This window comes from Pristiophorus japonicus, chromosome 27 (genome assembly GCF_044704955.1).
Source record: "Pristiophorus japonicus isolate sPriJap1 chromosome 27, sPriJap1.hap1, whole genome shotgun sequence".
NCBI lineage: Eukaryota > Metazoa > Chordata > Chondrichthyes > Pristiophoridae > Pristiophorus > Pristiophorus japonicus.
Window position 1 is genome coordinate 21,019,720 of NC_092003.1, and position 13,000 is coordinate 21,032,719.

The 13,000-nt window shown below is 47.8% G+C and overlaps 1 protein-coding gene across 1 annotated transcript in view; it reads right to left on the bottom strand.

Moving 5' to 3' along the window:
• The window catches only part of LOC139239485 (mu-type opioid receptor-like), a 43,813-nt gene extending 31,504 nt beyond the window's left edge, over window positions 1-12,309 (bottom strand). The window contains exons 1-3 of the mRNA XM_070868267.1: window positions 12,234-12,309; window positions 4,090-5,041; window positions 3,232-3,400 (exon numbers count right to left, since the gene is read on the bottom strand). Coding sequence (XP_070724368.1) covers window positions 3,232-3,400; window positions 4,090-5,041; window positions 12,234-12,309 — 1,197 coding nt within the window. The remainder of the gene's footprint in view (window positions 1-3,231; window positions 3,401-4,089; window positions 5,042-12,233) is intronic.
• Between the last annotated feature and the right edge of the window lie 691 nt (window positions 12,310-13,000).

Here is a 13,000-nt window from a genome sequence, read left to right on the forward strand (position 1 = left end):
GCAGCTGAAGGAGGAGGAGAGTTCGCGAGGTGGACAGGTTTAGGGAGAGAATACCATAGCTTGGGGCTCAGGTAGCTGAAGGAGGAGGAGGTTTCGCGAGGTGGAGAGGTTTAACGAGGGATCCCCAGAGCTTGGGACCCAGGCACCTGAAGGAGGAGCACAGATGGTGAGGTCGAGAGGTTTAGGGAGGGAGGCCCAGACCTTGGGAACCAGACAGCTGAAGGAAGAGGAGAGTTCGCGAGGTGGAGAGATTTAAGCAGAGAATCCCAGAGCTTGGGACACAGGCTGCTGAACTAGGAGTTGGATAGCTCGCGAGGTGGAAAGGTTTAGGGAGAGAATCCCAGAGCTTGGGGCTAGGCAGCTGAAGGAGGAGGAGAGTTCGCGAGGCGGAAAGGTTTAAGGAAGGAATCCCAGAGCTTCGGACACAGGCAGGTGAAGGAGGACGACAGATCGCGAAGTGGAAAGGTTTAAGGAAGGAATCCCAGAGTTTGGGAGCCAGGCAGCTGAAGGGGGAGGAGAGTTCGCGATGTGGAGAGGGTTAGGGAGGGAATTCCAGAGCTTGGGGCCCAGGCAGCTGAAGGAGGAGGAGAGATGGCGAGGTCGAGAGGTTTAGGGAGGGAAGCCCAGACCTTTGGAACCAGGCAACTGAAGGAGGATAAGAGTTCACGAGGTGGAGAGGTTTAAGCAGAGAATCCCAGAGCTTGGGACCCAGGCTGCTGAAGGAGGAGGTGAAGAGTTCACGAGCTGGAGATGTTTAGGAAGAGAATCCCAGAGGTTGGGAATCAGGAAGCTGACTGAGAAGGAGAGTTCGCGAGGTGGAGAGGTTTAAGGAGAGAATTCCAGAGCTTGGGAACCAGGCAGCTGAAGGAGGAGGAGAATCCGTGAGGTGGAGAATTTAGGGAGAGAATCCCAGAGCTTGGGACCCAGGTAGCTGAAGGAGGAGGAGAGTTCGCGAGGTGGAGAAGTTTTGGGAGGGAATCCCAGAGCTTGGGGCCCAGGCACTGAAGGAGAAGGAGAGTTCGCAAGGTGGAAATGTTTAATGAAGCATTCCTAGAGCTTGGGACACAGGCCATTGAAGGAGAAGGACAGATCGCGAGGTGGAAAGGTTTAAGGAAGGAATCCCAGAGTTTGGGACACAGGTAGCTGAAGGAGGAGGAGGGTTCGCGAGGTGGAGAGGTTTAGGGAGCGAATCCCAGAGCTTGGGGCCCAGGCTGCTGAAGGAGGAGGAGAGTTCGCGAGGTGGAGAGGTTTAGGGAGAGAATAGCAGAGCTTGGGGCCCAGGTAGCTGAAGGAGGAGGAGGGTTCGCGAGGTGGAGAGGTTTAAGGAGGGATCCCCAGAGCTTGGGACCCAGGCACCTGAAGGGGGAGCAAAGATGGCGAGGGCGAGAGGTTTAGGGAGGGAGGCCCAGACCTTGGGAACCAGGCAGCTGAAGGAGGAGGGGAGTTCGCGAGGTGGAGAGATTTAAGCAGAGAATCCCAGCGGATGGGACACAGGCTGCTGAACGAGGAGGTGGAGAGTTCGCGAGGTGGAAAGGTTTAGGGAGAGAATCACAGAGCTTGGGGCTAGGCAGCTGAAGGAGGAGTAGAGTTCGCGAGGCAGAAATGTTTAAGGAAGGAATCCCAGAGCTTCGGACACAGGCAGGTGAAGGAGGATGACAGATCGCGAGGTGGAAAGGTTTAAGGAAGGAATTCCAGAGATTGGGAGCCAGGCAGCTGAAGGGGGAGGAGAGTTCGCGATGTGGAGAGGGTTAGGGAGGGAATTCCAGAGCTTGGGGACCAGGCAGATGAAAGAGGATGAGACTTCGCGAGGTGGAGAGGGTTAGGGAGGGAATCCCAGAGCTTGGGACCCAGGTAGGTGAAGGAGGAGGAGAGTTTTCGATCTGGGGAGGTTAAGGGAGGGAATCCATGAGCTTGGGGCCCAGGCCGATGAAGGAGTAGGACAGATCGCGAGGTGGAAATGTTTAAGGAAGGAATCCCAGAGTTTGGGACCAAGGCAGCTGAAGGAGCATGAGAGTTCGTGAGGTGGAGAGGCTTAGGGAGGGAATTCCAGAGCTTGGGGCCCACGTAGCTGAATCCGGAGGAGAGATCGCGAGGTAGAGAGGTTTAGGGAGGTACTCGCAGAGCTTGGGGCCCAGGCAGCTGAAGGAGGAGGAGAGTTGGCGAGGTGGAGAGCTTTAGGGAGGGAATCGCAGAAATTGGGGTCCAGGCAGCTGAAGGAGGAGGAGAGTTGGCGAGGTGGAGAGGTTTAGGGAGGGATTTCCAGAGCTTGGGACCCAGGCACCTGAAGGAGGAGCAGAGATGGCGAGGTCGAGAGGTTAAGGGAGGGAAGCCCAGACCTTGGGAACCATGCAGCTGGAGGAGGAGGAGTGTTCGCAAGGTGGAGCAGTTTAAGCAGAGAATCCCAGAGCTTGGCACCCAGGCTGCTGAAAGAGGCGGAGGAGAGTTCGTGAGGTGGATAGGTTTAGGGAGAGAATCCCAGAGCTTGGGACCCAGGTTGCTGAAGAAGGAGGAGAGTTTGCGAGGTGGAGAAGTTTAGGGAGGGAATCCTGGAGCGTGCGGCCCATGCAGCTGAAGGAGGAGGAGAGTTCGCAAGGTGGAATGCTTTATGGAAGGAAGCCCAGAGCTTGGGACTCAGGTAGCTGAAGCAGGAGGAGAGTTCGCGAGGTGGAGAGGTTTAGGGAGTGAATCCCAGAGCTTGGGACCCAGGTTGCTGAAGGAGGAGCAGAGATGGCGAGGTCGAGAGGTTTAGGGAGGGAATCCCGGTGAGTGGGGACCAGGCAGCTCAAAGCATGGCTGCCATTGGTGGAGCAGTTTGAATCTTTGATTTGCAATCTGCCAGATTTGGAGCAGCGCAGAGATCTCAGGAGGTCTAATTGCTGGTACAGGTTACAAAGGCCGTGTAGTGTTTTGAAAAGAAGAATGATCGTTTTAAAATTGAGGCGCTATCGGACAGGGAGTCATTGTATGTCAGCGAGCACAGGTGTGATGGGGTATTGCAATAATGTGCAAGTTAGAACACAGGCAGCAGAGTTTTGGAAGAGCTCAAGTATATGGATGGTGGGAGATTGGATGCCGCCCAGAGAGCATTGTAGGAGACATATATCGAGCTAGTAACGGCACGGATGAAGGTTTCAGCAGCAAGTGAACTGAGTCGTGGGATGTAACAGAGGCACATAGATGCCATCCAGGGAAGACCATCTCCCGTTCAAATAAGGCACCAAGGTTGCTAACGGCTGGGTTCAGCCTTAGACTGGTGACACGGAGAGGGATGGAGTCAGTGGCTAGGGCAACAGAGATGTTGACGGGGGCCACTAGTACGGTCTCACAGATTTTGGTTGGACGGCACCAGAACTGAAAGATAACAGTTGTCAGGAACGATTGAGCAGGTTGTGCTTCGTTCCTGTAGAAGACAGAGAACATAGAGAAGTCGTGATAGAAGTCTTGTAAATTATGATTGTTTTGGACCAGGTCGATGGGGAGAGAAACATTTATGCTCTTGGGAGCATCCAAATCTATGGAGCCATATATGCAGCATAATCACTAATAACACCAATAGGGAAATAAAGAACAATTTATTCACTCAGAGAGTGGTTAGAATGTGGAATTACCTGCGACACGAAGTGGTTGAGATATATAGCTCAGATGCTGTCAAAGTGAAACTAGACGAGTAAATGTGAGAAATGAAATAGAAAGATAAGCAGAGAGGCTGAGACGAAGTATTTGCAATGAGAGGAGTCTCGTCTGCAGCATAAACACCAGCACAGACTAGTTGGACAAAGTGTATTTTTCTGTGCTGTATATTCTATTTAATGTAATCCTCTGAATTGCAGCTCCACTCTGCCTGCCTACGTATTGACGAGTCTCTCACTCTGGAAGTTGCAATTAATTCCTTCAATAAATTGCTGTAGTGACCCTTTACAGAAGTCCTGAGACAAAATGCAGCAAGCTCGTGGTGCTGTCCAGAAAGACAACGTCGGTTATGTCAATCAGAAATAGTGCCGTGTCCTAAACACGTCGCTGAATGTATTATCAGATCACCAGCCAGTCCTGGTGTAATTAAGTGGATCGAAGTCTGGGGCTAAATATTACATTCCTGGACGGGAAACACTGTGACCCGCTTCTGGGCTGTGCTCAGTAGTTCTGTTATTAATTAATTGTATAATTGAGGTAACCGGATATTTCACCGCGCTCTTCAACTGCTCTCTGAACTTGGACTGGGTCACCCCGTAAATAAATGTGTTTGTGCAGCAACTTAAATTCTGCAGTATAAATCCGACTTGTTGAAAGATATATAAAGAATAATTGTAATAATCGGGATTTATTCCTGCAATGCTATAATATAAGAATTGTATAACATATATCAGCCACAGCAGTATGAAGCTGCCTGATATGGTGAAGAGTAAAATCACAGACTTCCTCCTGCTCACCATCTCTGGGTCACTGCCATTTTCCCTCTTGCTCCCATGCCTCAGTCTCTTCCGGACTCGACTGGCCATTAAAATGTGTCTGACTGTCAGAGCGTTGAGCAACAAAATTACAGTGAATGGGAGCAGTGGGGTTAAAACCGTATCAAACCAATCAAATCCCAACCATCCAGGCTCAGTATAATAGCCTGGGATTGTGATACAATCCCACGGAAGATTGTCGACTATCTCCCTAGGTTCAAGTGCAAAGTAGTGAGGAACGTTTTTTGAAGAGAGGAGAATGCAGCTTGTTGCCAGAACCACAACCGCAGTTCTCCCGGTGCAATATTTGGTTTTCAGCTTCTGGCAACAAATGGCCACAAATCGATCAAAGGAGAAAGTGACGGTGAACCAGACAGAACAGTCTGTGGCTGCACGCATCAGGACAATGATAACACTACATACAGGGGTGACATCCAGGAAAGATCCCGGGAAATAATACCAACTGATCCGCCACAGTATGACCTCAGTGATGACAACCAGTAGATCCGCCGCTGCCATGGCCACCAGGTAGCGAGTGGTGCAGGTGGACAGCCCGCACTTTCCCCGGGACAGGATCACAATCGCCACTAAATTCACTGTAATAAAAAGAAGAGACAAGAGATGGTCAATTATTGGTCACGCATTCTCGGTGATGGAGCCCAGACCGTAAGGCCTGTGATTTAGTACAGAAACGGCCGGGTTGACGTCGGGTCAGGGGTTAACATGTAAGGTTTATTATCCCAACCGAACCAACCTCCAACCGGCTGCTTCCGAGTTTAGCAAAGACGGGGCAGTGGGACAGAAGCCGAGCGATGCCGGCGGGCGGGTGGGCAATATAAATGTATTAATGTGGCTGGCAGCTTCTGGTTTAACCTGTTTTACTGGTTTAACTGTGGCCGGCTGTGTTTCTCAGGCCTCGGGATAACCGGCAGCTAAAGTGAGACGAGGACAGCTTCGGAGACAATGGAATTGCCTTCACGGCCCTTGTTGTGGGCCAGGAGATGCAGGTGTGCCTTCCGCAAGGCCCCACAAGCTCTCCCTCTCTCTCCCTCTGCTTAGACTATCCCCCATACAAACGGCTGTAAATCTGATAAAATACAGAGAAAGCTGTAAACACTCAGTATGCGAGGCAGCATATGTGGAGAGAGAAAGAGTGTTACCGTTCCAGGTGATAATCTTTCATCAATACTGGAATCCGTGAGCGATGAACAGTTTTAAGGCAATGTTAGAGGCAGAGAAAGTTGTGGTAGTAGGAGGAAAGAACAACGTTGAAGGTCTTTGATGGGATGGTGGGCAGGAGTGATTCAACGACAAAAGGGGTGATGGTGGAAGACAAATGGCACAAGTAAAGGAACAGGAAATAGGTCCAGAGGAGATGTAACTGGATAGAACAGGATTAGAGAGTGGGGGGAGGTGGAGAGCAAGGCTAATCTGTCAAAGATCAGAAGGCTCCCATGGCCCGGGAATGAGGCAGAGAAACGTCAGTAGACCCCAGGAGTGCGGACCAGCCCTACTGCCATGTACCGAGAGGGGGTCCCAAGCACCAGCACACATGTCCTCCACTCCCATGGCACGGAATGTGGTGGAGAAAAGTTAGTAGACCCCAGGGGTGCATACCAGCCCGCCCTCGTGTACCGAGAGGGGTTCCCAAGCACCGACAAACATATCCTCCACTTCCAGTGGCTAGGGAATGTGGTGAAGAAAGTTCACTGCACCCCAGTGGTGCAGACCAACCCATCTGCCGTGTACCGAGAGGGACTCCCAAACACCAGCACACACGTCCTCCACTCCCAGTGGCTCTGCTGAAGGCATCCTTCATTAGCAGCACATGCTGTCTGAGGAAACGGGAACGGTATTATTGATCTGAAAAGTTTAAACTGAGTTTTATGTCTGGGTTGCAATAAATGCATAATCGAAACATGAGGTGCTGTTCCTCATTGAGTTACAAAGGGCAACTTTAAAAGGTGGAAGTTAGAGATGTCAGACTGGAAGTGGGATGTAGAAATGTAGAATTGAAGCGGCAAGTGACCGGGGGAGTGTGCGACAGAGGGAGGGAGAGAGACACGTTTTTATACACAATTGAGAAGTTCAGGAATGTAATCACACAATCTCCCCAATCTACAGGAGACTGCATCGTGAACAGCGAATACATTATACTACATTGGAGGAAATACAAGTCAATTACTGTTTCACGTTTAAGGCCTTGGACAATAGAAGGAATGGAGGTGAAAGGGCAGGTGTTGCATCTCTTAGGTTTTGCATGGGAAGGTCCAGCCGAAGGGGAGAACTGTTGGGGGCGATTCAGGAGTGGTACAGGTTGTCATGGAGGGACCGATCCATTGGGAATGCTGAAAGGGGATGTGTTTGGTGGTGGGAAAAAGAAGGAAGGGACAGAAATGGTGGAGGATGATCTTTTGAATGTGTGGGGTTGGTTGAATGGAAGGTGAGAATAACGGGACACTATCATGATTCGAGCTGGGAGGATCAAAATCGAAGAAATTAATGCAGCAAATTGGATTGACACTGCGGTGGGCCTTTTCCACCTCTGTGGTGGGGAATCCTCGGCTGAGGATAAATGCGGGAAATTGGATTGACATGGCCGAGGATCCTGTCCACCACAGAGGACGGGTATCCTCAGCTCAGAAAAAGGAAGACTGGTAGCAATGCGCTGGAGCAGGATTTCCTGGAATGTATTAGGGATGGTTTTCTTGACCAATATGTCGAGAAACCAACTAGAGAGCTGGCCATCCTCGACTGGGTGATGTGTAATGAGAAGGGACTAATCAGCAATCTTTTTCTGATAGCCCCTTTGTGGAAGAGTGACCATAATATGGTTGAATTCTTTATTAAATTGAGAGTGGAACAGTAAATTCAGAAACTATGGTCCTGAACTTAAGGAAAGCTAACTTCGATGGCATGAGGCGTGAATTGGCTAGAATAGACTGGCAAATGATAATTAAAGGGTTAACGGTGGATAGGCAATGGCAAACATTTATAGATCACATGGATAAACTTCAACAATTGTACAACCCTGGCTGGAGTAAAACTAAAACAGGGAAGGTGGCTCAACCGTGGCTAACAAGGGAAATTAATGATACTGTTAAATCCAAGGAAGAGGCATATAATTTGGCCAGTAAAAGCAGCAAACCTGAGGTCTGGCAGAAATTTAGAATTCAGCAGAGGAGGACAAAGGGTTTAATTAGGAGGGAGACAATAGAGTACCAGAGGATGATTGCCGGGAACAGAAAAACTGATTGCAAAAGCTTCTATAGATATTTGTGAAGAGAAAACGATTAGTGAAGTCAAACGTAGGTCCCTTGCAGACGGAGCCAGATTAATTTTTAATGGGGAACAAAGAAATGGCAGACCAATTGAACAAATATTTTGGTTCTATCTTCACGAGGGAAGACACAAATAACCTTCCGGATATACTAGGGCACCGAGGGTCGAATGAGAAGGAGGTACTAAAGGTTGTCCTTATTAAGCTTGAAATTGTGTTGGGGAAATTGATGGGTTTGAAGGCCGATAAATCCACGGGGCCTGATTGTCTGCTTCCAAGAGTACTTAAGGAAGTGACCCGAGAAATAGGGGTGCATTGGTGATCATTTTCCAACAGTCTGTCGACTCGGGATCAGTTTCTATGGACTGGAAGGTAGCTCATGTAACACCACGTTTTAAAAAAGGAGGGAGAGAGAAAACGCCTAATTACAGGCCGGTTAGCCTGACATCAGTAGTAGGGAAAATGTTGGAATCAATTATTAAGGATGAAATAGCAGCTGATCTGGAAAGCAGTGACAGGAACGGTCCAACACTGCATGGATTTACTAAAGGGAAATAATGCTTGACAAATGTTCTGGAATTTTTTGAAGTTGTAACGATTAGAGTGGACAAGGGAGAACCAGTGGATGTGGTGTATTTGGACTTTCAAACGGCCTTTGACAAGGTCCCATATAAGAAATTGTTCTGCAAAATCAAAGCACATAGTATTGGGCTTAATGTACTGGCGTGAATAGAGAATTGGTTGGCAGACAGGAAGCAGAGAGTCGGGATAAACAGGTCCTTTTCGGAATGGCAGGCAGTGACTAGTGGAGTGCCGCAGTGCTCAGTGCTGGGACCACAGCTCTTCACAATATACTTTAATGATTTGGATGAAGGAATTGAGTGTAATATATCCAAGTTTGCACATGAGACTAAACTGGATGGCAGTGGCAGCTGTGAGGAGGATGTTAAGAGGCTGCAGGGTGATTTGGACAGGTTACGTGAGTGGTCAACTACATGGCAGATGCAGTATAACGTGGATAAATATGACTTTATCCATTTTGGTGACAACAATCACGAAGGCAGAATATTATCTGAATGGGGACAGATTAGGAAAAGGGGAGGTGCAACGAGATCTGCGTGTCATGGTTGATCAGTCATTGAAAGTTAGCATGCAGGTACAGCAGGCGTTGAAGAAGGCAAGTTGCATGTTGGCCTTCATAGCTAGGCGATTCGAGTATAGGAGCAGGGAGGTCTTACGGCAATTGTACAGGGCCTTGGTGAGGCCTCAACTGGAATATTGTGTTCAGTCTTGGTATTCTAATCTATTAAAAGACATTCTTGCTGTTGAGGGTGTGCAGCGAAGGTTCACCAGACTGATTCCAGGGATGGCTGGACAGACATATGCGTAGCGACTGGATCAACTGAGCCTTTGTACACTGGAGTTTAGAAGGCTGAGAGCGGATCTCATAGAAACATATAAGATTATGACGGGACGGGACAGGTTTGATGCGGGAAGAATGTTCCCGATGTTGTGGAAGTCCAGAACCAGGGGACATAGTCTTAGGATAAGGGGTAATCCATTTAGGACAGAGATGAGGAGAAACTTCTTCACTCAGAGAGTTGTTAACCTGTGGAATTCTCTGCCGCAGAGTTGGTGATGCCAGTTCATTGGTTATATTCAAGAGGGAGCTAATTATAGCCCTTACAGCAATTAGGATCAAGGGGTATGGAGAGAAAGCAGGAAAGGGGGACTGAGGTGAACGATCTGCCATGATCTTATTGAATGGTCGTGCAGGCTCGAAGGGCCGAATGGCCTACTCCTGCACCTATTTTCTATGTTTCTATGTTTCTATATTGTAAGCACTGGTGTGGGAGGTGGCATCATCGGAACAGATGCAACGCAGGCATCGATACTCGGAGAATGTAATCTAGTCCTTCCAGCAAGCTGGGTCAGAGGGCATGTAAGCAAGATAGCTGTCAGAGTCGACCGGATTATGGTAGATATTTGTAGAGAGCCTATCCTCAGAAATGGACTTAAAGATTTCGAGGAAGGGAAGGTAAGTCTCAGACGGAGCATAAGAAAGATAGAGAGGGGTGTAAATTAGAAGTAAGATTGACTGCATCATTATAATTGTAATAATAATTATTATTATTGCTAATATGAACAATATTAATACTAACTAATATTATTATTAATAATAACAATATATTTTATTTATATCGCAAGATTAACGTAGTTAAACGTCCCAAGACTCTTCAAAGCAGTGTTAACAGGACAATACAGATAGATTTGACACCGAGGCAAAAAATATTAAATTAAGGCATATGACCAAAAGCTCGGTAAAAGAGGTTGATTTTAAGGAGCGTTTTCAAAAGAGAAAGATGGTTAGAGAAGCGGCGAGGTTCAGCGAGGGATTTCTGAGTTCAGGGCCCAGAAAGCTGAAGGTAAGGCCACCGATGGTTGAGCATTATAATGAGGGATGTTCGAGAGGGCAGCAATTGAATAGCGGAGACATCTTGAGGGGTTGTGAGTCTGAACAATCTTACAGAGGTAGGGTTGTGTAAGGACATGGAGATATTTGTAAACAAGGATGAGACTGTTCAAAATCGAGGCGTTCTTTAACTGGGAGCCAATGTAGGTCAGAAAGCATAGGGGTGAGGTGATGGGTGAATATTACTTTGTGCGAATTAGGACACTTTCCAGTTCATGGCTAGAAAAGTAAATTGCGCGACCACAGTCATCAATGTACCTGAAAAATATGTGAAGGAGGGGACCTGAGTATAATTGGAACATTGAAGGTTACCCGTATCCCAAGAAAAGGCAGCAGAGCTGGGGACTACCCGAGCTCCCAGACTGGCACCATTGGAGTGTTGGGATAGAATATTGTTCAGACCAGAGGTCCAGCACTTGTACTGTCAGCAGGGGCAGTGCACTGGGGTCAGGATCAGGATCAGCAACCTGCAAGTGTTTTCATTCCCAGCCCAAAGCCGGTGAGGGCGAGAGTACTTCCAGTGTGAATGGCGAGTGAATTAACTTGAAAATGGAGCCATCAGAATGTATCAGCGGGGATAGGCGCAGGGAAACTGGCCATCCGCTGCTAGTTTTAGGGGCGCTCGGGTTTACTGGGCCATTTTCCATACCTCGGGAACCTACTGTCAACAAGGGCAGACTTTAATGGCAAGGTCCAACACTGCCCTCAGTGCGCAAGTGTATCCTTCGGACGCCTGAGGAAAGAAGTGTTTTAAGGCCAGGACCTCAAACTCCGGACCAAGCTCATGGTCTACAGGGCAGTAGTGATACCCGCCCTCCTATATGCTTCAGAGACATGGAATATTTACAGCAGGCACATCATCACATCACCGAAGAAGTACCAATACTATCTCCGCAAATTTCCTCCAAATTAATTGGCCAGAGTGGCGCACCAACATCAGTGTTCTCGGTCAGGCCAACATCCCCAGCATCGAAGCATTGACCACAGTCGATCAGCTCCATTGTCCGGCCACATCGTCAGTATGCTGGACATGCGATTTAAAAAGCAAATGCTCTACTTGGTGATTCGTTACTGCAAGCGAGCCAGAGGTGGCCGAGGAAACGCACCATGACACACTCAAAATCTCTTTGAAGAATTGCAACGTCCCTACCAATGCCTGGTAATTCCTGGCCCAAGCCATTCCAAAGTGGAGGAAAAGCATCCGCATGGCACAGAGCACCTCGAGTCTTATCGCCGAGAGCAAGCTGAAGCCAAGCGCAGATAGCAGAAGGAGCGCGCAGCAACCCAAGCAGCCCACACTCCCGTTCGTTCAACCACCGTCTGCCCCACCTGTGACAGAGAATTTACGTAATGTATTGGACTCTTCAGCAGCCTGCAAAATATTTTTTAGTGTGGAATCGAGTCAGCCTCGCTTCCGAGGATATGCTTCAGAAACGGAAGTAGAAGAAATAGTGACCCACACTGAGTTATCCTATAGTGACAGAAACTCCCAGTAATACATTTTCACTGGGGTACGGTGTTCCACACTTGTTAGTGACCCACACTGAGTACATCCCACAGTGATAGATACTCCCAGAATTACATGGTCACTAGAGTACGGTGTTCCACACCAGTTAGTGATCAACACTCAGTACATTTTACAGTGAAAGACACTCCCAGTAATACGTGGTCACTGGTGTGTGATGTTCCACGCCGGGCAGTAAATCATACAGTGATAGACACTGCTACTAATACCTTCTCTCAGATAGTTGCGCAGATTCAGGACTGATTGAAAAGTACACAATATTCCATTAAAGACAATCGCTTGATAATTCAATCAGCCTGTCAGTTACAAACACAAGTTAATGTTCATTTTGAGCAATTGAATCAAACCGCAGTGGTTATTCGGGCCACTTGAGGGAACAGAATGATATCACCGATCAAATGTCTATACCGGTGACTACTAGTCCAGGATGTAACATTATCAGCCACAGAGCAAAACCAGACACCAGCTCACACACAGATTTGCACAACTTCAATGATTATAGTCACTTACCAGGAACACCAATGACGGCAATGAATGTGTAGCATATTCTCTTGGCATATTGAATTGGAAGCATTTTCTGCTGCATGCAATTTCCCTGACTTATACTCTGAGGCGGTACAATTCCAGCGCCTTTAATTTATACCCTGCGGGCTCTCCACAGGGATATTGAGGTTGCGACATCGATCAAAATAGTTGTTTTTAAACTTCAACAAACAGATTACGACAGCCGATTTGAGTGCCTGTTGTGAACGAATCTATTTACTGCAGAGATTCAAATTGGAAACGCCGAAGACTGGACAATTCTGCTCACATTAATTAACTCATGAAAGTTTCCATCTGTATTCTCCCAGCAATTGGGTTGTTATTTCAAAAACCATCAGGCCAAACTGGAGATCGCATATTGTTTCGGGTGATATCCTTTACTCTGCTGTGGCTATTCAGTTATTATATTCCCAATGTTAGAGTATGCCTCACAGGGCTGCTTTGCTGCATTCTGTGATGTGGCTGCCTTCTTTAACTATAGCTATTCAGTAATTACATTTTCAATGTTAGCGTTGCTCTCTTCGGGCTGCTCTACTGCACTTTGTGATGTGGCTGCCTTATTTAACTGTAGCTATTCAGTAATTACATTCCAAATGTTTGAGTTTCTCTCTCAGGGCTGCTGTACTACAAAGGAGTCGTGTCTGCCCTTTGAAATGCAGCCATTCAGTACTTCAATTTCAAATGTTAGAATGTCCTTCTCAAGGCTGTTCTACTGTGGTCTAGGAAGTGACTAA